The 22,650-nt window shown below is 43.3% G+C and overlaps 1 protein-coding gene across 1 annotated transcript; it reads left to right on the top strand.

The window, feature by feature from the left end:
- The first annotated feature begins 1,198 nt into the window (after nt 1-1,198).
- Nucleotides 1,199-5,463, top strand: SLITRK2 (SLIT and NTRK like family member 2). Its single transcript, XM_026479757.4, has 3 exons — nt 1,199-1,521; nt 1,617-1,778; nt 2,016-5,463. The coding sequence occupies exon 3, from the start codon at nt 2,059-2,061 to the stop codon at nt 4,594-4,596; it is 2,538 nt and encodes an 845-aa protein (XP_026335542.2). The 5' UTR covers nt 1,199-1,521; nt 1,617-1,778; nt 2,016-2,058; the 3' UTR covers nt 4,597-5,463.
- The last annotated feature ends 17,187 nt before the right edge of the window (nt 5,464-22,650 follow it).

Genomic DNA, 22,650 nt, shown 5'->3' with positions numbered 1-22,650 from the left:
CTGTTCCAAATGTGGCCCAGCAATGGGACCCTGTGTCAACTGTCTGAAGCAGGCTGGGACTGAAGAGGCGGGGAAAGCAAGTGTAAGTATTTTGTGGGACAGGTGCAGCCTCGGTCCATTCCTTTGTCCCCTTCTCTTCCATTGCCTCATTTTCCTGCCTCACAAGAGGCTGCCCCTGGCCCTTCCGGGCAACAGCAGACATTCACATCCTGCAGATGGACTCCACACCGGGAGACACCTGGTTCCAGGGGACTTTAAGATAATTCAGGAGGAGCGAGATAATGAAGGCAAAAACCCAACACCTGGCAGTTAATAATGCTGCCTGGAGGCTTAGCCCCCTCCCTGGGCTCCCACACCCAGCCAAGTGAGGCTCAGCCTGGCAGCGCCTTTCTGACACCCACTCCTCTTTCCTGCAGGCAAAAAGCACACGTTTAAACTTCATTATCTGGCTAACTCTCAACCTCAGGGGGAGAATGGTTTTGTTGTGGTTTCTTTCTAACGTTAAACTAGCTTTCAGAATCCAGGCAAATATCTGTTCGGCCAGTCACCGCCCAGAAAGTAATTGTCTCAGCACTGAAACAAAGCTCTGTATGTAAAGCACAAATCCCCTCTTCGCCCTCCTACACAGACACTCTGGAGCGGGCACACACCCCACACCCCACCAAGAGCATCAGAGCACAAGAGCTGGGAGGCTGGCAGGCGGGCCCCAGTCCTGTGGCAAAAAGGCACATCTCCTACACACACACACACACACACACACACACACACACACACACCACCCCTCTCACTGGGAAGATCTGGACCTCTGCTTGGGAATGTGGCATGAAACCCCACTGGAATGGCCAGGAGGGAGTGGCAGGTGGGAGAAACCACTCGAAGGGCCAGAGGCCGGAGGAGTCGCAGCGGTCCCAGCCCCTTAGCGGGGCCCCTTCTGGAGAATCCCTCTCCAGGAGCTTCGCCAGCCGCTCGCCGCCCGCCGGGTTGGAGGTGGAGTAGTTCAGAATCCACTGACGCAGCCTGGATTTGAGCTTTGCAAAGCCACTCGCAGGGAAGGGAAGCATCTGCCCCTCCCTCCCCCACCGCGCGCCCTCGATCCACCGCCTGCCCCCTCCCCGCGTGACGTCACCCTAGCCCTGTCCGGGGGAGCCTGCAAAACCTCTCAAATTCAAACTGCTAGGCGCACTGCTGCCGCTGCCACTGGATTGGAAGCGCGCGCCCAGGCTCGGCCGCCGCCGCCCGCCGCCCGGGCCGGCCGGCTCCCCGACCTCCCTACGCAATCGCACCCCCGGGTCCCCGTCGACTCGGCCTCCCGCCGCTCCGGCCGTCCTCTCCTCCCCTGCGGCCTGCCGGATTTCTAATTTCTGCGCACCCCCCCCAACCCAGCCAAATTAAATCCGCCGGCAGAAAGCAGGGCATCCCCCCGGAAGCGGCGTCTTCTTTTACCTTGCTCTTCTTCTCTTTCCGAAGATGCTAAACTACTGGCGGACTGCAGAGGAGAGGGGTCCCGTCTTCTCCTGATGTGTGAGTAACCCCCACCCCGCGCTGTCTTTGCTCTTCCATCTTCTCCCCCTCCCCCACCGCCAGTCCCCTGATTTTCCCACCCCCTTTTTGCGCAGTTAAAAAAAAAAAGTAAAGCAGTTTCTGCTGTGAGCCTAAGACGGGCAAGCCGCCCGAGATCTCTTCAAGATACCCCAGGGGAGGAGGTGATGGGCTGGATTTAGTAGGACAACTCGATTACTAATGACTCCGCGGCTGGCTGCGACCCGCCGGGAAATCAGGTGCAAGCATGTGTGCTCCGGGACGCGCGTGTGGGTGGGCTGGCGGGGGCCGGGTGGGAGGGGGAGGGCGAAGAGAGAAGAAACCGCTTTGAGAAACGCAGTGACTTCATTCTGCCGTGTTGCCCACTCCCCGCATTCTCCCTGCCTCCCACTCCGCCCCCTTGCTTTGCCATTTTAATCGGGCTTCCTTGTTTCTTTCTCCCCCGCATCCTGCTCTCTCCGGCACCCTTCCCCAAGGTTTGCCTGTAGGTACCTGAACTGACACCGACGGTGCCTAAAGATGCTGAGCGGCGTCTGGTTCCTCAGTGTGTTAACCGTGGCTGGGATCTTACAGACGGAGAGCCGCAAAACTGCCAAAGACATTTGCAAGATCCGCTGCCTGTGCGAAGAGAAGGAAAACGTCCTGAATATTAACTGCGAAAACAAAGGATTTACAACTGTCAGCCTGCTCCAGCCCCCCCAGTATCGAATCTATCAGCTTTTCCTCAATGGAAACCTCCTGACGAGACTGTACCCTAACGAGTTCGTCAATTACTCCAACGCCGTGACTCTCCACCTGGGCAACAACGGGCTGCAGGAGATCCGAAGCGGGGCATTCAGCGGCCTGAAAACCCTCAAGAGACTGCACCTCAACAACAACAAGCTCGAGGTGCTGAGGGAAGACACCTTCCTGGGCCTGGAGAACCTCGAGTATCTCCAGGCCGACTACAATTACATCAGTGCCATCGAGGCAGGAGCGTTCAGCAAACTGAATAAGCTCAAAGTGCTCATCCTGAATGACAATCTTCTGCTGTCACTGCCCAGCAATGTGTTCCGCTTCGTCCTGCTGACCCACTTAGACCTGAGAGGAAACAGGCTGAAAGTGATGCCTTTCGCAGGCGTCCTCGAGCACATTGGAGGGATCATGGAGATTCAGCTGGAGGAGAACCCATGGAATTGCACCTGTGACTTGCTTCCTCTCAAGGCTTGGCTGGACACCATAACTGTTTTTGTCGGGGAGATCGTCTGTGAAACTCCCTTTCGATTGCATGGGAAAGATGTGACCCAGCTGACCAGGCAAGATCTCTGTCCCCGAAAAAGTACTGGCGACTCTGGTCAGAGGGGCAGCCATGCCGACTCGCACGTCCAAAGGTTGTCGCCGACAGTGAATCCCGCTCTCAACCCAACCAGGGCTCCCAAAGCCAGCCGGCCCCCCAAAATGAGAAATCGCCCGACTCCCCGGGTCACTGTGTCAAAGGACAGGCAGAGCTTTGGACCGATCATGGTGTACCAGACCAAGTCCCCCGTGCCCCTCACCTGCCCCAGCAGCTGCGTCTGTACCTCTCAGAGTTCAGACAATGGTCTCAACGTCAATTGCCAAGAAAGGAAGTTCACGAATATCTCTGACCTGCAGCCCAAACCTACCAGTCCAAAGAAGCTCTACCTGACAGGGAACTATCTTCAAACTGTCTATAAGAACGACCTCCTAGAATACAGCTCTCTGGACTTGTTGCATTTAGGAAACAACAGGATTGCGGTCATTCAGGAAGGTGCCTTCACAAACCTGACCAGTCTGCGCAGACTCTATCTGAATGGCAATTACCTGGAAGTGCTGTATCCTTCTATGTTTGATGGACTGCAGAGCTTGCAGTATCTCTATTTAGAGTATAACGTCATCAAGGAAATTAAACCACTGACCTTTGATGCTTTGATTAACCTACAGCTACTGTTTCTGAATAACAACTTGCTGCGGTCCCTACCCGATAATATATTTGGGGGCACAGCCCTCACCAGGCTGAATCTGAGAAACAACCATTTCTCTCACCTGCCTGTGAAAGGGGTTCTGGATCAGCTTCCGGCATTCATCCAGATAGATCTGCAAGAGAACCCATGGGACTGCACCTGTGACATCATGGGGCTAAAGGACTGGACAGAACATGCCAATTCCCCTGTCATCATCAATGAGGTGACCTGTGAATCTCCTGCGAAGCATGCTGGGGAGATCCTCAAGTTTCTGGGGAGGGAAGCTATCTGTCCCGACAGTCCAAACTTGTCAGACAGAACCGTTTTGTCCATGAATCACAACACAGACCCTCCTCGGTCACTTAGTGTGTCTCCCAGTTCCTATCCGGAACTCCACACTGAAGTTCCGCTTTCAGTCTTAATTTTAGGATTGCTTGTTGTCTTTATCTTATCTGTCTGTTTTGGGGCCGGTCTATTCGTCTTTGTCCTGAAACGCAGAAAGGGGGTGCCAAGTGTTCCAAGGAGTGCCAACAACCTAGATGTCAGTTCCTTCCAGCTACAGTATGGGTCTTACAATACCGAGACTCAGGATAAAACCGACGGCCACGTCTACAACTATATCCCCCCTCCCGTGGGGCAGATGTGCCAAAACCCCATCTACATGCAGAAGGAAGGAGACCCGGTAGCCTATTACCGAAACCTGCAAGACTTCAGCTATGGCAACCTGGAGGAGAAGAAAGAAGAGCCCGCCACACTGGCTTACACTATAAGTGCCACCGAGTTGCTCGAGAAGCAAGCCACGCCAAGAGAGCCCGAGCTGCTGTACCAGAATATTGCTGAGCGAGTCAAGGAACTTCCCAGTGCAGGACTAGTCCACTATAACTTCTGTACCTTACCCAAAAGGCAGTTCGCCCCTTCATATGAATCTCGACGCCAAAACCAAGACAGAATCAATAAAACCGTTTTATACGGAACTCCCAGGAAATGCTTTGTGGGGCAGTCAAAACCCGACCACCCTTTACTGCAAGCTAAGCCGCAATCAGAACCAGACTACCTCGAAGTTCTGGAAAAACAAACTGCAATCAGTCAGCTGTGAAGGGAAACCATTTACAACCCTACGGCATCCAAGGATGCTGCTCAAGACTGTTGGAGGCACTACATTTGCTTTTGTGTGTGTTTGTGTTCTGCCTCTCTCAGCATCAATGGGGGACTTTGAAAATGTTTGGGGGATGGGGTGAAGCAATGATACTGCTTTTCCAAGTTTTCCTTTAAATTATTTCTCTCTTGCTCCCCCTGCCCTCCTTTCCCCCCCACCTTCTCTCCTTAGGAATCATCAGTGAACATGAATGTTTCTACAGTGCATTTTTTCATATATTTTGTTTATGGTTTTGTTTCTTTTTTCTTCTTTTATTGTTCCAGTGTGGGAATGGGAAGGGGAGATTATAGTGAATGAAGAAAGAGTAAGCAGACTTTTCACGTAAAAATGGATATTTAGTGTATTTTGTAGAAGATCTCCAAAGATCTTTTGAGACTATAAATTCTTTTGTAAATAATGATATATGGTATTTCCGTCTTCAGTTACCAAGTATAGCCACTAGGCATCACTTCTTTTTGTTAAAGTGCCTTTGCACTTTAAGTACATTACTTAAATGTTGCTTTTAGCTTTGATAAATTTGAACATATTTTAATGTGTTGTATTTTTGAAATTAAAAACAGTGTAAAATAGATCAAAATGTCAGCTATATTAAGTCAACGTACAGTTTGCTTGAGTTATAGAAACCAGCTTGTCATCAAATGATTCTAGTTGTAGGACTTTAGAGATTTAACTGTAAAATATTTCCTTTCCTCTGGGTTTGTTCTAAGTGATTTTATTTAAGTCAACTAAGGGGATTTAACAGTGGACTAGAGGTAAGAAACTGCCTCAGTCGGGATTAGTAATTCATTAATAAAATATATTTAACCCAATCTCAGAGTGAATTGAACAATTAATGCCCTTCCGTAAATCATTATTTTACACTAACACGGTCAGTGTTTTAGATTATTTTCCTAATTAAGAGTACATTACACAACTTGTAATACATCTTTTCTGCATTAAATTAGATATTTTTATATATTTAAATGAAAGAGTCTGTATTTCTAACTTTTTAATTGAAATTAGTATTTTTTCTGCCTATTGAAACATTTTCTATAAACACACACCAGTAGAGGCCGCCACACACCTCATTTAATAAAGACATGTGAGCCATTAAATACCTTGAAGGAACACTTCAAAGGTGAGATTAAAACATCCCAAGTAAGTTCTCTGCAAATTCAAAGCAGCAGAGACAAACGTGTACATCACTTTCTATTTCTTTTAGGATTAAAGATTAGACTCTGAATCCTCAATTTTCACATTTTTAGAGAAAGCAGCATTTTCCTCTTACATTTATTGAAGCGTTAATGGGGTGCTATCAGATCAAGTACTATTTGCATCTCCAAATCAATTAAAAAGTACCTAAACCAAGAAAGGAAGCATCTTTTCTCTTCTGCCTTCTTTAGGCATGTGTTACTTGGATTTTTCCTTGTCAGCTCAAGCAAGCCTTTCGTTTTGGTCTTAGCATTAGAATGATTTTAACTAACCAAGTCTATATAACATTTATGAAGCCTTATTAGCCTGTAAAGAATTTTTAGACGCAAACATTATTGTGAGATTTAAACAAACAGCCCTTCTTTACAACAAAAAATAGTTTTGTTTTGTCTATTGTAAATCCTTATGCAACTGGGATGGTGATCTGCATATAAAGTAGTCCAGCTTTTCAATTCCTTATTAAAGCAATTGATGGCGTCTGAAAGAAGCACACTGTTTCCTTTTCATAAATAGGTTACTGCACATAATAATCCTTTATTATCATGTGGAGATTGAAGTGGATCCTGATAACTTACTTTTAAAGCTTTAAAATGACTAATAGTATATTGTCTGTCACTATAAACAATTCATGTGATAGGCTTTCAATTAGAAATTACTTAAGTCCAAATGATTTGGATTAAGAAACTACTGGTGCAAAATCGTTTTTTTAACAATAGAAGTTAATTATGTATATTTAAATGTAAAGGGCATTCAGGAAAAAAATGCCTTTAACAACCTAAAATCTCTAAATATCTACAGTGACAAGCTAACATGTTCACTCTTTGATTAGAAATCATAATTCCTACTTGAATCCATTAGATCAAAGTAAAAAATGGTGGCCCGAAATGATCTACAAGAAAGTTAATGTAGTGAGATTTTACATTTCATACAAGAGGAGAGAGAATATTATGCTAACTGAACTTGGAGACAGCTCCCGGAAAAACCACCTCCTCTTTGAGTGTATATACATAGACGTGTGTGTGTGTGTGTGTGTGTGTGTGTGTGTGTGTGTGTGTGATATGTTATATATATAATACATATATATAAAAGAGTTTCAAAAATTCTCTTGTGGCTGCTCTCATTTGGTGCAATGATAAACACGGAATACAGAGGTAGGTATTTTGGGAAGTGATTATAAAGGCAAATTAGGATACATACCCTGTTAAGTGTTTAGGTTTAAACTATACATCTAACTAGAACTACTGATGTAGTGATTCCACTTCAGTGTTTGTTCTTATTCACCTGAAAGGAAAGTCATTCCATTATCCATAGAAAAACCCATTCATTGATCTTAAACAGAGATAGCTTAATATTCATTTAGTTACATGATTTTAAAGAGGCCTCCTGGAAGAACTCAGATTCATAAACTCTCTCGCTTAATTATTATGGTGTAAATCCAGATTCCCATGCTCCTTAGATTTTTACTTTATTTGTATTAGGTTTTAAGATGAAATTGTTTGAATGCGGTTCAGACTATTTCATTTAAAGGCCTCCTACACCATATACTCTGAAGCTTTATTTTCTAATGCAATCACGAACACTTTTACGTTTATTCTCTTATTAGCATCCCCACTGACTACACATTGTTGTGCTTTATCTGCTCAAGTCCTATTTTATTTTAGGATTTTGTTTTTATCTCCTACAGCTGGATTTTGCTATTTCACTTTTATTTCCTATGAAACCTGTAATGGGTATGAGCATCAGCACAGCGAAATGGTTCCAGCCAACAGAGTGTGATCTCCCCCGGCCCTGCCTGAAACAGATCTATATGTCTGGCCCTACAAATGGCAAATGGTAATTTCCTTCGATTCTAGCTCTTAATTAATTGCTTTCACTGTTTCTGAATATACCTGTGGCTAAGTTTGTATTGAAACACTCAAAAGTACTATTATTTCTCAGTCTGGACACAATTGCCAAGAGTTTGATTTAGTTTTGGACTTTGGTCCATCTGTGTGCCTTTTTAGTTCCCTCCAGCAGTTGGTGAGTAAGGAAATGACTCTTCCAATTTCCTCTGCTTTGTCCTCTGACCTCGAAGATGACTTAATTTTTCTAAATATTCCCATGACATCAAGGGCTCCATATTTTAATGGATTCTCAAAAAAAAAAAAAGAAAGAAAGAAAGAAAGAAAGAAAGAAAGAAAGAAAGAAAGAAAGAAAGAAAGAAAAAGAAAGAAAGAAAATCATAGAGGGAACAAGAGAGAGGTTCTGTGATTTTTCAGACTCTGGAAATTCATTTTGTTTGTACACATTCCAAAAACATACTGGATTGGATGCTAGAGTGAAAAATGCTTTCCAGACAATTCTCCCAATTCAATCATTTCTTCATTCATTCATTCGTTCAATAAATATTTACTGAGTGCTTGCTTCCTAGGTGCCAGGTTCTATGATGTGTGCTGAGGGGGCACAGAGATATGTAGACAGGATCTCTGCTGCCCCCCCCCCAAGCTTACAGCTAATAAAGGAGAACCTTATTTGAATGACAATCACCCAGAGTCAACAGTGGCAACAGTAATGAAATGCAGGAACTTGGATTTTTAAAGTTGATTCTGTGCAATGAAGTATAAGAGTGAGATGTCATAAATAGACTAGCTACAGTGTAACCACCATTAACATCCTTTAAAATTACACAGCTAAAAAGGGGGGAAAACCCACAAAAATAAAACATACTTCTGCAGGATAGGGCCCAATATTATGGCCTCAGGATAGCTACATACTTGGGCTCTCTAAAGATCTACATTATAAAGATGAGTCCAAAAATTGTAAATACAAAATCACAAACGTACTTAAATTTTCTGGAATAGCCATATTTTAGAGGCAGTATTTGCTTTATATTTCAGTGGCTTAAAAGGTAACATTTTGGCGTAAGTGTCCTTTACCAATACAGTGATAAGACACTTACCTAGATCCTGAGAGAGAAAATTAAGTCCTGTATATAGGCGTACTTTGCTTTTCACAATGGTTGTGCAAAAAGTCACGTGTAAATTGAAGTTTTGTAAATCAAATTGTATTTTCAATGTATTAGGGGAGTTGCCACTTAGAGGAAACTTGTGAATCCTTTTATAAAGCAGAAAACCATTTTATAATACAAGTCACCCCTCTAATTCACCGGTTTTGTATGTTTAGATTTTCAATATCACCTTTGCTTAAGACAGAGCCCACCTGCATAATAAGAGTGTGTTTTGCCAGTGCTGCCTGTGCCGCGGGTCTCTTGGTTGCTAAGGGCTTGTACTTGAAACTCTGCTGCTGTTTTGTGTGAATTGAGCGATTCTATGATGGCAGAGTAGCATTCCTGAACAGTCCGAGTAGCCAACCCGTTTCAACTCCATTGAACACAGGACTCTTGTCAGCAGCATCTCCTCTCTCAGATGTGGCTGTGTTTTCTTAAAGGGCAGAGTGACTCCTGTATCCACATCCTGTAAAGTGCTTAGTCACGGGGTTTATAATAAATATGTTATTATGTAAATATATTGAACTGCATGTGCGTTGGAATTTTTTAGCAGTATTTCAGCTTGAAAGTACTTGTACAAATACTGTTAGATTTAGTTGCAAATAATTGTTGTCAAGTTATTGGAATAAATGGCAAATGAAACAAGCTCTCGTGTAGATTTCTGTGCCAAGTAGTGACATTGTTCAAAAACTGAATGTCATAGTTTGGGCTGTTAATAGGCAAAATGAGATACTGAAAATGTGATCGACACTGCGTTCTATTGGATAAATGTTTACACAGGTATTTTATGCTAGAGTGAGCTTTCAGTAAATAAATACAGTTAATAGTCACTAAAAAAGAACATTTGAATTAGAAAAGTTCTTTACGATTTTAAGAGGAATTAATAACAAAGTATTTTAAATTAGAAAAACTCTTTAGAATTAGAAAAAATTAAGTGGAATTGATGACAAAGTATTACTGGAACTTTGATGTAAGGTGTTCAAATGTTTACAAATTAAGGTCTTCTATTCCTTATATAATTTACATATTAAGGGTAAATTGAGCTTTTTAAAAACATATTAATACTTATCCAAGAATGTCCATTAGTATCAGACTTAAAAAATTAAAAGTAAAAAGAGTAACAAAACCCAGCTCAAACAGAGACGTCTCTCTAGGAATTGAAAGGAAGTCTACTGATTTTCCACACCTCCCCCCCCACACACACCCACTCCACAGCCAACTGGGTTTCGTGATAAAATTCTAATACTGTAAGTAATCTGATAAATTGATATTTTATAAAATAAGACAGATTGACATGCAAATCCAAGGAATGGAAATTACGAATTCATCTCTAATAGAGATATTATCACTGTATTGGCAAAGAGTAGAGTTAAAACGAGACAGAGAGAGAGAGAGATTTGCTGCTGTAATTGTGGTGATATATATAGCAAAGTGACTTCTTTGGCTATTTGCATTTGGTTGAACATCAGGATACATCGCCATGTATGCTCCATTCACAAATGTATAACCTAACAAAGGATTTGAGATTCCTGTGGTGGACACGAAGACTTAGAACAACTTAGCCCCTCTTGAGATTATTAACTTGCTACATGCAGAATATATTCAGCTTATTCATGTAGCCTTCACAAGGTGGCGGAAACAACGGGACTAGCCTCATTTTGAACTGTTTTGTTGGAGAATGAGAGTTGGTGCTTGATACGCTAGATGACCTGATCCTTTAAAAAGATGAGTTGAGGGGTGCCTGGGTGGCACAGCCGGCTGAGCACCCGACTCTTGGTTTCAGCTCAGGTCATGGTCTCAGGGTTGTGGGATCGAGCCGCATGTCAGACTCCATGCTAAGCGCCGAGTCTGCTTGGGATTCTCTCTCTCTCCTCTTCCTCTGCTCCTCCCGCCCCTCTCTCTCTGAAATGAATTAATAAATCTTTTTTTTTTAGAGATTAGTTGAAAAGGAATGGGAATGAAAAGTAATACTCAGCCCCCTATTCTCAATGCAAGTAATATAACATCAGCAAGTTAGATGTGTCTTTTGAGACTGGAAAAAGCCCATCAAAATAGATGTTGTCGTTCCTGAAGAGGGGCTGGAAATGCACCTGATCCATGTTTCCCTGGGCAACCACTTGGTAATTAGAATACATCATTTTTATTAATTTAACTTTCAAACATTATTTTATATTTGCTATCAACATTATCCTAAAAAGGAACATTTGAGCTAATTATCTGTCAGATCTAGTTACCTGGCATTTTTGGACAGATCTGATCTTGACAGAATGTTGGCTACAACATGAAATATAAGATACTTTCCAGCTCACAAGTGACTGTTGGACAGACAGGATAGGTGAGTGGATAATCCTTGGCCAAGTCCCTCGCTTCTCAAGCCCCTTTCTTCTTCACATCGTTAACACCTGATGCAGTGTTTTGGAACATAATAACTCTCCAGTAAATATTTCCTTAATGAATAAATGAATAAGACTCTGGCTCTCATGTGAACAATGAAGAAAAGGTTGAAAACTGGGAGATATAAGTTCAAAGCATAATTACAACAGATTCTTGCTATTCCAGGAATTCTGAAACAAATGTTCACTTGGAACATTTTCAGAACTCATTTTCAGACACACACATACACACACACACACAGATCCCCCCACACACACACAGCCTCCCCCCCCAGACACACCCCATGAGGATGGCAGAGAAGTTATGGTAACACACAGCCAAGATCCAAAGTTTATTACATGCAGACAGGCCCAATTTTAAGTGATACTTGAGTCTGTCTATTGAACCCAATGATCTCATTTTAGATTTAAAAGTAGCTTTACTGCTGAGCTGTGAGATTGCCTTGTTATTGGCTTTTGGAATTGGGAGATTCTGAGTTGAGAGAAAATGCACTCCCTAACAAGCTTGAATGATGTACTCTTCCAGAGCTTATCACGTAGTTCTTCCTATGGCTCTGTATATTTAATTGGTTTGTTTCTTAAGTCTTCCAGATAAGAGAGAAATTCTTTGGGTTCAAGACCATATTAAACCACATTTCTGTCAGAACATGGTTGTCTTGTAAAGTCTGACTTATACAAAGTTAAGAACCTACTGGTAGTGTTTCATAACGAGGAGTCCTAGGATCTGAGCTTCTGATCTTCGTGAAGCTAAAAAGCTGTGAGGAGGACAAGCCATAGCCCTCATTGGGTTCCAGTTTCTCCAACTGGGAGGAGTGTGGGACAGGATGAAGTCAATGGATATATCTAACTTTTGTACTCTAAGATTCTAGGCTATTTTGGGAGTGATGGCTACACATAAAACAAACATTGAGACAATTATTCAGGTGATTCAACCAGAAAATCTCTTACCCCACTTCCGCTTCCAGTTGTCCAGTTCAGACACAGCTTTACTCTGATTTTATTTTTACAGGATTCAAATGCACCATTTGCCTTGGATCAATTTCTCTTCTCTCTCTCTTTTTTTTTTTTAAATATTTATTTATTTATTTATTAGACAGAGAGAGACAGCCAGCGAGAGAGGGAACACAAGCAGGGGGAGTGGGAGAGGAAGAAGCAGGCTCATAGCGGAGGAGCCTGATGTGGGGCTCAATCCCATAACGCCGGGATCACGCCCTGAGCCGAAGGCAGATGCTTAAACTGCGCCACCCAGGCGCCCCTCAATTTCTCTTCTTAAACTTGACTTCAAAAATGTTCAAACCACTTTTCTTATTTCTTCCTACTGCTTTTTTTGGTGGGGGTGGGGGTGGGGCAGGGGAGGTGATGGATTTTCATGTAGCTGTTTTGCAGGGGAGTAGTCTATGGGGTTGCTATGTTTAATTATTCTGTGTTATAATTTAAAAAGTTAAACTATGCATCTATCTAGGGAGATCCTATAATCACATTTCAGGGCATAGCACAATTTTTCCATTTAGTTGTTCCTCATCCTATCCTTTTAGCCAACACTGCCAAGTTTCTTATCAGGGGAACTGATGAACCCTTGGACAACTCAGTTGCACTTCAGAAATGCAATGATTCATTGCAGTGAGCAAAGCTCTTGGCTGACAAGTGGCATTTGGCCTCTTCCTGATCATAAACTTCAGCCATAGTTTTATTGCTGGGCCAATGTGTCTCTATCTGGACAAATAGATTTTAACTGGAAACAAAGAAATAAAGCCCCCTCAATCTTGCAATATTCAGTTGACAGGATCTTTGCAAGAGTGGCAAGGAAAAATATCCATTCAGAAACGTCCTCTGCTTTCCAGAGGTTTCTGAGGGGCTTATTAAAAACATTAATGAATGAAAGGAAAATCCAGCTACACTTTGCTGTGTGTTTCCTGTCATGTTACAGAAAGTTATGAAAAAGGAAGTGTAGGTTATCCCAGTCCGAGCTGTCATCTTTTTTTTTTTAAGACTTTATTTTTTTAAGTAATCTACCCCCGACATGGGGCTCAAACTCACAACCCTCAGGTCAAGAGTCGCACGCTCCACCCACTGAGCCAGCCAGGCGCCCTCAAACTGTCATCTTAAAAAAAATAAATAGGATTCCATTGAGATACTAAGAACTTAGAGTATGATTACATCTCAAGTGTTTAACTTGAAATTTTAGAACAAAATATATTTTATCTCCTAAATTGATCTCTGAAAAGCAAGTACATGTTAAGCAATCATCTGGGTAATTTGAAAGAGGGACTTGTTAAAGGAATCCTATTAGTTTGAAACTGTATTTATTCAGATTTTGGTTTGTGCACATTCATCAGAAAGTTATTCAGTTCTGCTACGAAAACAGATCAAATGTTCTGAAATTTCAAAATTAAGCTAATTTTTCTGCTCTTACAGATTAAAATAGGGGGAGTCTCTGCCTGTATTGATGCAGTCTGTTGTTTTTGAATTGGACTTTCTGAGTCTCTCTTGGGGCTCCTGGGTGGTTCAGTCGTTAAGCATGTCCCTTCAGTTCAGACCACTATCCCAGAGTCCTGGGATGGAGCCCCCCATCGAGCCTGCCATTGAGCCCCTGCACCGGGTTCCCTGCTCTACAGGAAGCCTGCTTCTCCCTCTCCCACTCCCCCTGCTTGTGTTCCCTCTCTCCTTGTCTCTCTGTCAAATATATAAATAAAATCTTAAAAAAAATAAAACAAAATCAAATATCCAAGGATGATTAAGGTGAAGTCTTAGGAGAAGGGCAAATATATATTTCCCCAAATAGTTAATTTTAAAATATTTATTTATTTGAGAGAGAGAGCATGAGCGGGGGGGGAGGGGTAGGGGCAGAGGCAGAGGGAGAAGCAGACTCCCTGCTGAGCAGGGACCGCCCCCCCCCCCCCCCCCCGACACAGCTTGATCTCAGGACCACCGCCCCAACACCACCCTCATCCCCTGGAGCTCATGACATGACCTGAAGGCAAATGCTTAACCTTGAGCCACCCAGGTGCCCATCCCCACATAATTTATAACAGAGGGCCACAAAATAGAGAGTTTCACAAAATCCTCTTAACCTTGCCTGTCCAAAAGAAATCGTTCCCAAGTCTTGATCCCTGCTCAGGAGACAAACATTTTCCAGTGTGAGTAAGACTTTGAGTTTTATTGGGTTCTATTTTGTTTTGGTCTTCCATCACACTGATTTCTTCTGATTTGCTGACTGAGGAGGGCCTGAGGACAGTGGAGGGACCATTCACCAAAGGACAAGGAGCCCTAGGATTTAGCCTCCATATCTGTGAAAGAGAATGTAGTTAGACTTCGCCTTCCCAGTCAAGAAAGCAATTGAATTAAAATGAGCTTATTTCTGGGGAAACCTGGAATCCACTTCAATTCATAAAAAATAGTAAATCATTTGCAGACTTGACAAATTAACTCTCATTAATAACAAATTATTTTCAACAAACCTCACACCTGTTCTGTGACATACCAGTGAAAACATTTGGACCGAAGTTCTATTGTTCCTTTTGGCTTAAAAAAACAGTCTCATGATTTTCTTTCCCTCATCTTTATTTCAGCTCCTAAACATTATAATTGTATAAATCCATTTACACAAAGAGTATGAGTAATTTCTGGTAGTCCTTATGTGGTAACAGATTGTCTCTAAAAATACAATTTATGGAGTGCTCATTGTGTGCTGAACACTTGAACAGATGCTATGCACATCTAAGACAAATCCACAAGTGTTCCTGAAGGTCCAGCGTGTGCCCAGCACTAGGACAAGACTCGGGGGAGAAATGAAGAAACTGCTAGCCATTGCCTTTGTGTCCGGTCCCTCCTCTGTGTGCCGGGGAGACATAACATATGCACTCAGAATAAGACAGGGCTCCCGCCCTCAAGGAATTTATAACCAAGTTGGGAAGATGAGCTACTTATCCTTGAAAGGGATAGGAGAGGTCAGGGTCAGAGAAGAAAAAGATCAATGCACACTACACTGGCATTATCTGAGAAGGCTGCTTTGAGGAGGAAGGACACAAAAAGAGCCTTGAATTGGGGAAAGGGTTGGGGAATGAGCAAGCTCGAAAGTGTAAAGACAGAAATAAGCCTGTGAAGAACAGCGAAGAGCATGGAATGACTGGCTCAACTTACCTTTTGATGGCTTTGAAAGCCAGAGTCAGACATTTGGACTCAATTCTATAAATAATGGAAAGCCCTTCAAGCAAAGTAAAAATCATAGAACTGTTAATATTTATATAGCACCTTATACAGTCTTTCGTATGCATTTCTGATATGAAGCCCTGTAATCACTATTGAGACGATCAGAGCTAGGTTACAATGAGGAACCCAGAATTTAGGGAGTGTGGGTGCTTGCCCCAATGGCCCGGGGGGTGTAGGGAGATGCCACCCCATTCAGCACGGACGCATTCCAAAAGCAGGCCCTCTGGAACCTGCATGCCAAGATTTGAAACCCAGCTCTGCCACTCACTAACTGTGTGACCTTGGGCAAGTCACTTAACCTCTATGGGCCTCAGTTTCTCCATCTGAAACAAGGTGACAGTGATCATATTTTCCCTCAAAGGATGGTTATGAGGATGGATGAGTTCTGATTTCCAAAATAAAATAAAATGTATTTGTTAAACGAAAAGTGGTAAAGGTATAATTCAAAACCAGTTCTGACTTGACTTTAAACCCATGTCCTGTCCACTTCATCCCTGGGTCTCACAGGCTAAACAAAGAAGCAATGAGTCATCCGACAGAAAGAATGATCTAAGCATTTGGGCAGAGAGGAGACTGGGGTCTGGAAGCTGCTGCGGTAATCTGGCCTTAAGGAAGTGAGCCCTTGTGATTGGGGAAATGGGGGAGAAGATGAAGCCAAGTGACCCCACTCTTCCGTTTAACCACAGACTGCCCACAGCTGGAAGTACAATCAATCTTCTAGAGAGCCACACGTAGTAAGCCTTCCTCCTTTATCATCAGGGACTCTTAGTTGAATAACATTCACATTCTCCAAGGGAAAAGCAGAAGGCAAAATGGGTAAAGGAAACAAGGCCTGCCTCTTCGAGGATTCTGGAGGGAGAGCATCTCGAAGGGAGCTGGTCACGAGAGCAGAAACCTGAGGCCGCCTAATGAGGTCTATGCAGGGCCCACCTCAGGGCCGTGCAGCCTGCGCCATCAGTCACACAGGAACTCAAGCTTAGAAGTGGCCCACACTTGGTTTCAAGCTCTGCTGCTCTAGTGACTCTTGAAATTATCAATAGTGTTTGAACAAGGGACCCTACATTTTCACTTCGCCGGGGGCCTCACAGAGGATGCAACCAGTCCTGGGTCTATGACACCAGCGACTCCATTAACTTAGCCCTTTTTATGAACATCCTGCAACCTCTTGTTTTTCTGGCTATGTCTCTCATTCCACTGTCCTCTCACATGGGGTCTCACGCGAAGAGAAAGGGTAGATGCCTCTCCTTTTAAACACGCTGTATTTACATTTCTCCACACCGTTCTACCTGATCCAGAACGTGTGTGTTCAAGACGAGTCGTCCAGTGCTAGAGCAGTCTCAGCGGGGGAGGACATGGGGGCTCCAGTCTGCTGTTAGCTCCACAGTGGAGAGCTGGGGCGAGCAGCCCAGTGATTTCGCAATGTGAGAAGAGCAATTTGGCTTCTGCGGGGCAGGTAAAGAAAATGGCTTGGCATGATTTGGGTAAGCTCTGTGGGAAAGAAACTGTGTGCTTTTTAAAACTCTCCATTTACCTCTGTCATCTAAGCTGTGGCCACAAGAAAAAAACTTCTAATGGGCTCAGGTTTCATTCATCAGAAGGCCCTCAAGAAGAAAGGAGAAAGAAGGGAGCAGAATTTTCTCCATTTAAGAACACGAAAAACAGGGGGCACCTGGGTGGCTCAGTGGGTTGAGTGTCTGACTTTTGCTCTTAGCTCAGGTCTTGACCTCACGGTTCTGAGTTCGAGCCCTGCGTTGGGCTCCATGTGGCGTGGAGCCCCCCTCCCCAAAAAAGAAGCATTTTGAGGGGAAGGGAACTTGGAAAAGTTGAAACGGTAAGTTAGAGATTCTCAGGAGCTGAATATTTTTATTGCATTCTATCACTTCATTGTAAATGAAATTGTTTCTGAAGCCTTTGAGGATTTCCATTAAATGGCACCCGGGTAAATTTTAACAGTTATTCATAGCAAAACTCTTTAAATAGTAAATGAGAAAGGTCACATCATGACAGCATTGTACAAGCAAAAACTCCCCCGACGCCTATGCAAAGATTTCTGTCAAGCATTTGTCAGGCACAGAGGAGCAGCTCAGCGGCAAACCTCGCAGCTGCCTTTGAAGCCTGGAGCCTTTGGAAGCCTGAGATGTTGGGCCACATACGGGTCCTCTGTTTACATCTGACCCACCAACCATGGGTCTTTCTTAGAATGCAAATGAATGAGACCTGGGGACAACAGTATCTTTGAGTGATGTATTTTGTCTTTCTGACCTGAAAACCCATCAGTCATTGAAGGGCCATGTGGGCGTTGACGTAATGTAGGAAGTCCAGACTGTATGTTGGGCTCAAAGCTTGGGCTTACTATCTTATTTTTATTCTGTTTTTCTAAATAAAAGCACTCAGCACATTGCGCATTGATTCCTCAGACTGAAAAAATCCCAGTACCGCCAAAGAGTACTGAGGCCCTGAGCCCTGAGCACAGAGGAGGGGTAGGCTCCCCTCTGGGCTGGCTGCCTGGCTTCCCCAAGCACGGGAGCTTTGAGACCGGTCAGATGGCTACAGATCCAGAAAGCTGTGCTCTGCAACTGCTAGAAGTTGCTGAATCACAGCAGAGAGGTAGCTTGTGACTTAGAAAACTTTTAGCACCATTCATTTTGTTTTATCTCAATAACCCTAATGTCACTAAATTCCATTCACGATTGTTATAAACAATTGAACCAAGTAAAGATGAGAAAGAAATAAAATTTAAAGACTGATTGGTAAATAAGTGCATAGGTCTCTGGCTTAATTCTTCTTCCTCTCCATTTTTTTAGAGAGCCAGAGAGCATGCCAGTGCGGGTCTGAACAGAACAAGGGGTGGAGTGGTGGGAGGAGCAGAGAAGAGAGAGAATCTTAAGCAGGCTCCATGCTTGGTGCAGAGCCCAACGCCGGGCTCGATCTCACAACCCTGAGATCTCACAAACCTGAGCTGAAATCAAGAGTCGGACACCAAACTGACTGAGCCACCCAGGCACTACAGCTTAATTCTTAAATAGACAAATCAAGAATTCTGTACGTGTATTTTGGTTATCCCTAGAACTGGTAGATTAAAAACTGTGTGGATTTTTTTTTATAACATAAATCTCTTACATTGCCAATGTTTTTTTTTTTTTCCTCTAAGTAGTAATGACATCAAAGTCTCCTCAAACCTGTCATCTACACTGGACAAAAATGGTCTGAAGACCTTTTTCGATCTAAAAAAAAATGCAATTCTGGGGCACCTGGCTGGCTTGGTCAGTGGAACATGGGACTCTTGATCTCAGGGTTGTGAGTTTGAGCCCCACATTGGATGTAGAGATTACTTAAAAATGAAATATTTTTCAAGTTTATTTTTTTTAGTAATCTCTACACCAATGTGGGGCTCGAATTCATGATCCCAAGATAAAGAGTCGTATGCTCTTTTGACTGAGCCAGCCAGGCATCCAAAAAATAAAATCATTAAAAAAAATTTTAAATGCACAATTCTATGACTTACTTTACAAATTGTGCCATGATTTAAATTATACTAAAGTAAACCTGTAAATTAAGTTTCGGATGAAGAAATTTCGAGTTTCGTAAAGTGAACAAATAATTTTTACCTAAAGCAAGCAATTTATTTTTAAACCGTGCTACATTTGTAAATCTCATCTGATCTTCATAAAATTATGAAAATCAAGAACAATGAAAATGAAAATATTTCCTTTGTACTTCTTAGAGACCAGAAGTCTGAATGAAACTACTTGATGGCTCTTTTTCACAAGGTAAACACTGGCAAAAGCAGGTGGGAGGGGGTTTGAAGTATGGGTTATCACTTTGTTGTTCCCAGGGTTAAAGAAAAGAAATTTTGGGGGCACCTGGCTGGCTCAGTCTGTAGAGCATATGACTCTTGATCTCAGGGCCGTGAGTTCAAGCCCCACATTGGGCCTAGAGATTAAAAAAAAAAAAAAGGAAAAGAAAATAACTTTTCACCCCTAGCTATTAAACAGCAAACCATTTTTCCCACATTCTCATTTACAATGTTTTCCAGAGTATAACTTCTGTCTTGAAAAGGTTTAAGGTAATGCTCACATACGTCTACTTAAAAATACTTTCCCATTTATTACATTTCCTTTTCCCAGACCTCTGGTAAACGTAAGAGGCCTCAGTACACCATAGGGAAATAAAAGGATTCCCAAGTGGAAATGGACTGTTTTGAACACTGACTAATGTCCATGGCAGGGGAAATAATTAACTCATTAACTCATTCATTCATTCATTCATTCATTCATGTAACAGACATTTATTAAACACTGTGCGAAACTCCAGCTCTAATTCTCCAAGAGTTCACCATCAAGAGGTACATAAACGAATGCTAACGCAGAGTTGGAAATGCCGCACTAGAAGGACACAGAGCGTGGGCGTTGAGACTAGATAGAGGGGAGGCAGCCACTAACTCGGTCTGGGCAGGAAGACCTAGCAGAAGTTATCCTCGAGCTGGACCCAGAAGGGCGAGGGACACTGTGTTGGCTGCAAAAGGTGGGAAGGGAACACCAGGTGCAAAGGCACAGACCTGGGCAAGCGCAGGATATCTTGTGGTCATGGTGAGACATCTGGCATAACTAACTACGGGACCGGGTCGAAGGGGAGAAAGGCAAGGATGCGGCAGATCAGGTGGGCAAGTCAAACCAGGGAGGACCTCGAATGTCATGCTAAGGAGACTGAAGGCCTTGTGAGTTTGAGCAAGGCAGTAACATGATCCAACCTATATTTAGAAAAGTCACTTTGGGGATAATGGACCAGGGTAGGGAGAAACCAGAGGTGGGAAAAATAATGTGGAAGTCAAAGCAGGAGCCGAGCAGCTGAAACTAGAGGGTAGGGAAGTCCTAATGAGAAAAGAGGGTAAGGAATTAGAGGGGGTCAAATCCTTCTAGAATCTTGTATGTTTATATCATATGGGATGTTCACATTGATTTAACCGAAGTCTTGGCATAAAAAGCATTTACTAAACCCATGTCCCTATTTATATGGAATTCCAAATTACCTATGAGAAGCAGAATTTCACGTCTTCATATGCACTGAAGGCTTTTGTAGATAAATGACTTGCTTCAAAGAGATGGCTGCACTTCCAACAAGAACATCTATAAATGCCCTAATGAATGAGTGTGCTAACAGTTCCTCCATATCCTGAATATTAGCTGGCATCTATCCTTTAGTATGGACATGTGGTGACTGTATGAGCATATAAATCCTACAGGGACTATGAGAACCCTGTAATGTGTGAGTTTATTATAAATCTAGGATTATTTTTAGGTGGAAGGTCAATACAATCTGGATGTCAGTCATGTCTTACACATGGCAATCGGTGGAAAGCATTCAAGTAGAGAAGTATAATTGAGTTATGACTTACATTTGATCCCTTCTCAATTTTGTTACTTGAAAGGGCCGTGTTATTTTATATTGAAAGGAGTGATCCTAAAACCTAAAAATGGTTGCTTTGCTAAGTGGTTTCTGTAACGTATTCATTATGCCTTTACACCATTATCCAAGTGACGACAGCATACTCGGTACCGGAAGCCTGAATGGATGGGGCAGACAGGCAATGACCCTTATAAAGGTCAATGGGGTAGGGCACCTGGCTGGCTCAGTCGGTAGAACGCCTAACTCTTGATCTCAGGGTCGTGAGTTCAAGCCCCATGTTGGGCATGGAGCCTACTTACAAAATAAATAAATAAATAAGTAAATAAATAAATAAATAAAGGTCCAGGGGGTGTGGGAAAATACTCCTAGGAATATATTCTTCCCGGTTCCACTTGAAATCACAGCCACACAGTTCTCCAAAGAACCGGGGCCATAATCCATCATTCGTGCAGCTGACTGGGCACCTCCCTGCTCTGTACTGGGCTCTACGACTGGTGCCAGGCACAGAGTGGTAAATAACACAGAGCTTACTGGGCCCCAGGGCGCACTGGCAGTGAGATTACACTGAGCACTATGGCGGGGGGTGGGGGGGGCTAGAGACCAAAAGTTCCCAGGATGCAATGGGCACTTGAGATTTCCATGCATGGGTGTAGGAGAGTGGAAAGATACACTTATCCTAATTTTACCTAAATATAACCACATTCTCAAAGTCCTGTGTGAAAGGAAACAACAGAGAATGAAACAGGAAGAGGGGAGAAGAGGTATACAAGTTGCACCTCCTCCCTGAAGCCTTCGCTGCTGCTTCCGAACAAAGTGACTCCTCAGTAATTATGGCTCTCCGTTTGGAACCATGTCCTCCAATTTATGGGCCTATTCTTTCTTGACTAAAAATAAAGAAAATCTCACACAATATCCAGTTATTTCCGATTCCTACTTTTAAACAAATCTGGAAAGGATCTTTAACGTTTGTTCTTCCTAAATGCTCTTCTGAAAAAGGTTTAGCAGAAAGCCGTGTAAAGACTGAAAGAAAGATGAGGACCATCACCTGCTCAAAGCTTCGTGTTCTGTGATTACTTAATGCTCCTTTTGCTTTACCTCTGCCTTCCCTGTAATCAGCCTCATCCTGGAGTACACTGGAAAGATGCTGATTATATACAAGTCACAGGGCAATTTACCCTTTTGACCTTCCTCGAGCTCTTATAAATCTCCCGACTGCTGGGAGGCCAGGGTTTTGTTCTTCCCTCTGCAGCAAAGGGCTGGGGCTTTATAAGCCGCCTCACACAGCAGCAGAAAGGAAACAGTGAAAACTGTGTGTGAGGCTGGCTGGGGGAGGGGGGCTATGACCTTGGCCTCTCTGAGAATGTGGGGAAGAGGAACAGGTCCCGTTTTCCCAGTGTTCACAGCCCCGGTCATGCCAGGAGCGATGCTGATGACAAATTGGAATGGAGCTATCAGCTGTGAGTGTAAAATGAGGAGGCTGGACTCGTTGATCTCAATGGCCCCTTCCGGCTCTCACGTTGCAGGATTCTAACTAGGTCTCCAGCGTGATGACTTGAAGAGAAAATTGACAGGGCGATGAATTAGGCTTATGTGTGAGAAGTACCCTGGCGGATGCGGCCCATTCACAAATCACAGCTCCAGACAGCATCTCCCGAACCCAGATGGCGAACAGGGAAGGTTCAGTCTAAGTTGTGCCGAATAAACATAGACAGCCTCACTACCATACTAACTACAACGGCGGTGGGGGGTGGGGAGGCTTCTGACCCCCAGTAGAAGGTAAGCAGACAGGAAAATAATTTCGCATTTGAA

The sequence above is a fragment of the Ursus arctos genome, chromosome X (assembly GCF_023065955.2).
Source record: "Ursus arctos isolate Adak ecotype North America chromosome X, UrsArc2.0, whole genome shotgun sequence".
Classification (NCBI taxonomy): Eukaryota; Metazoa; Chordata; class Mammalia; order Carnivora; family Ursidae; genus Ursus; species Ursus arctos.
Note: the sequence above shows the minus strand (reverse complement) of the source record. Positions and strands in the feature narration are given on the sequence as shown.

What these genes read in the sequence shown, in the direction of transcription:
- SLITRK2 (XM_026479757.4), top strand. Translation starts at nt 2,059, where the DNA reads ATGCTGAGCGGCGTCTGGTTCCTCAGTGTGTTAACCGTGGCTGGGATC.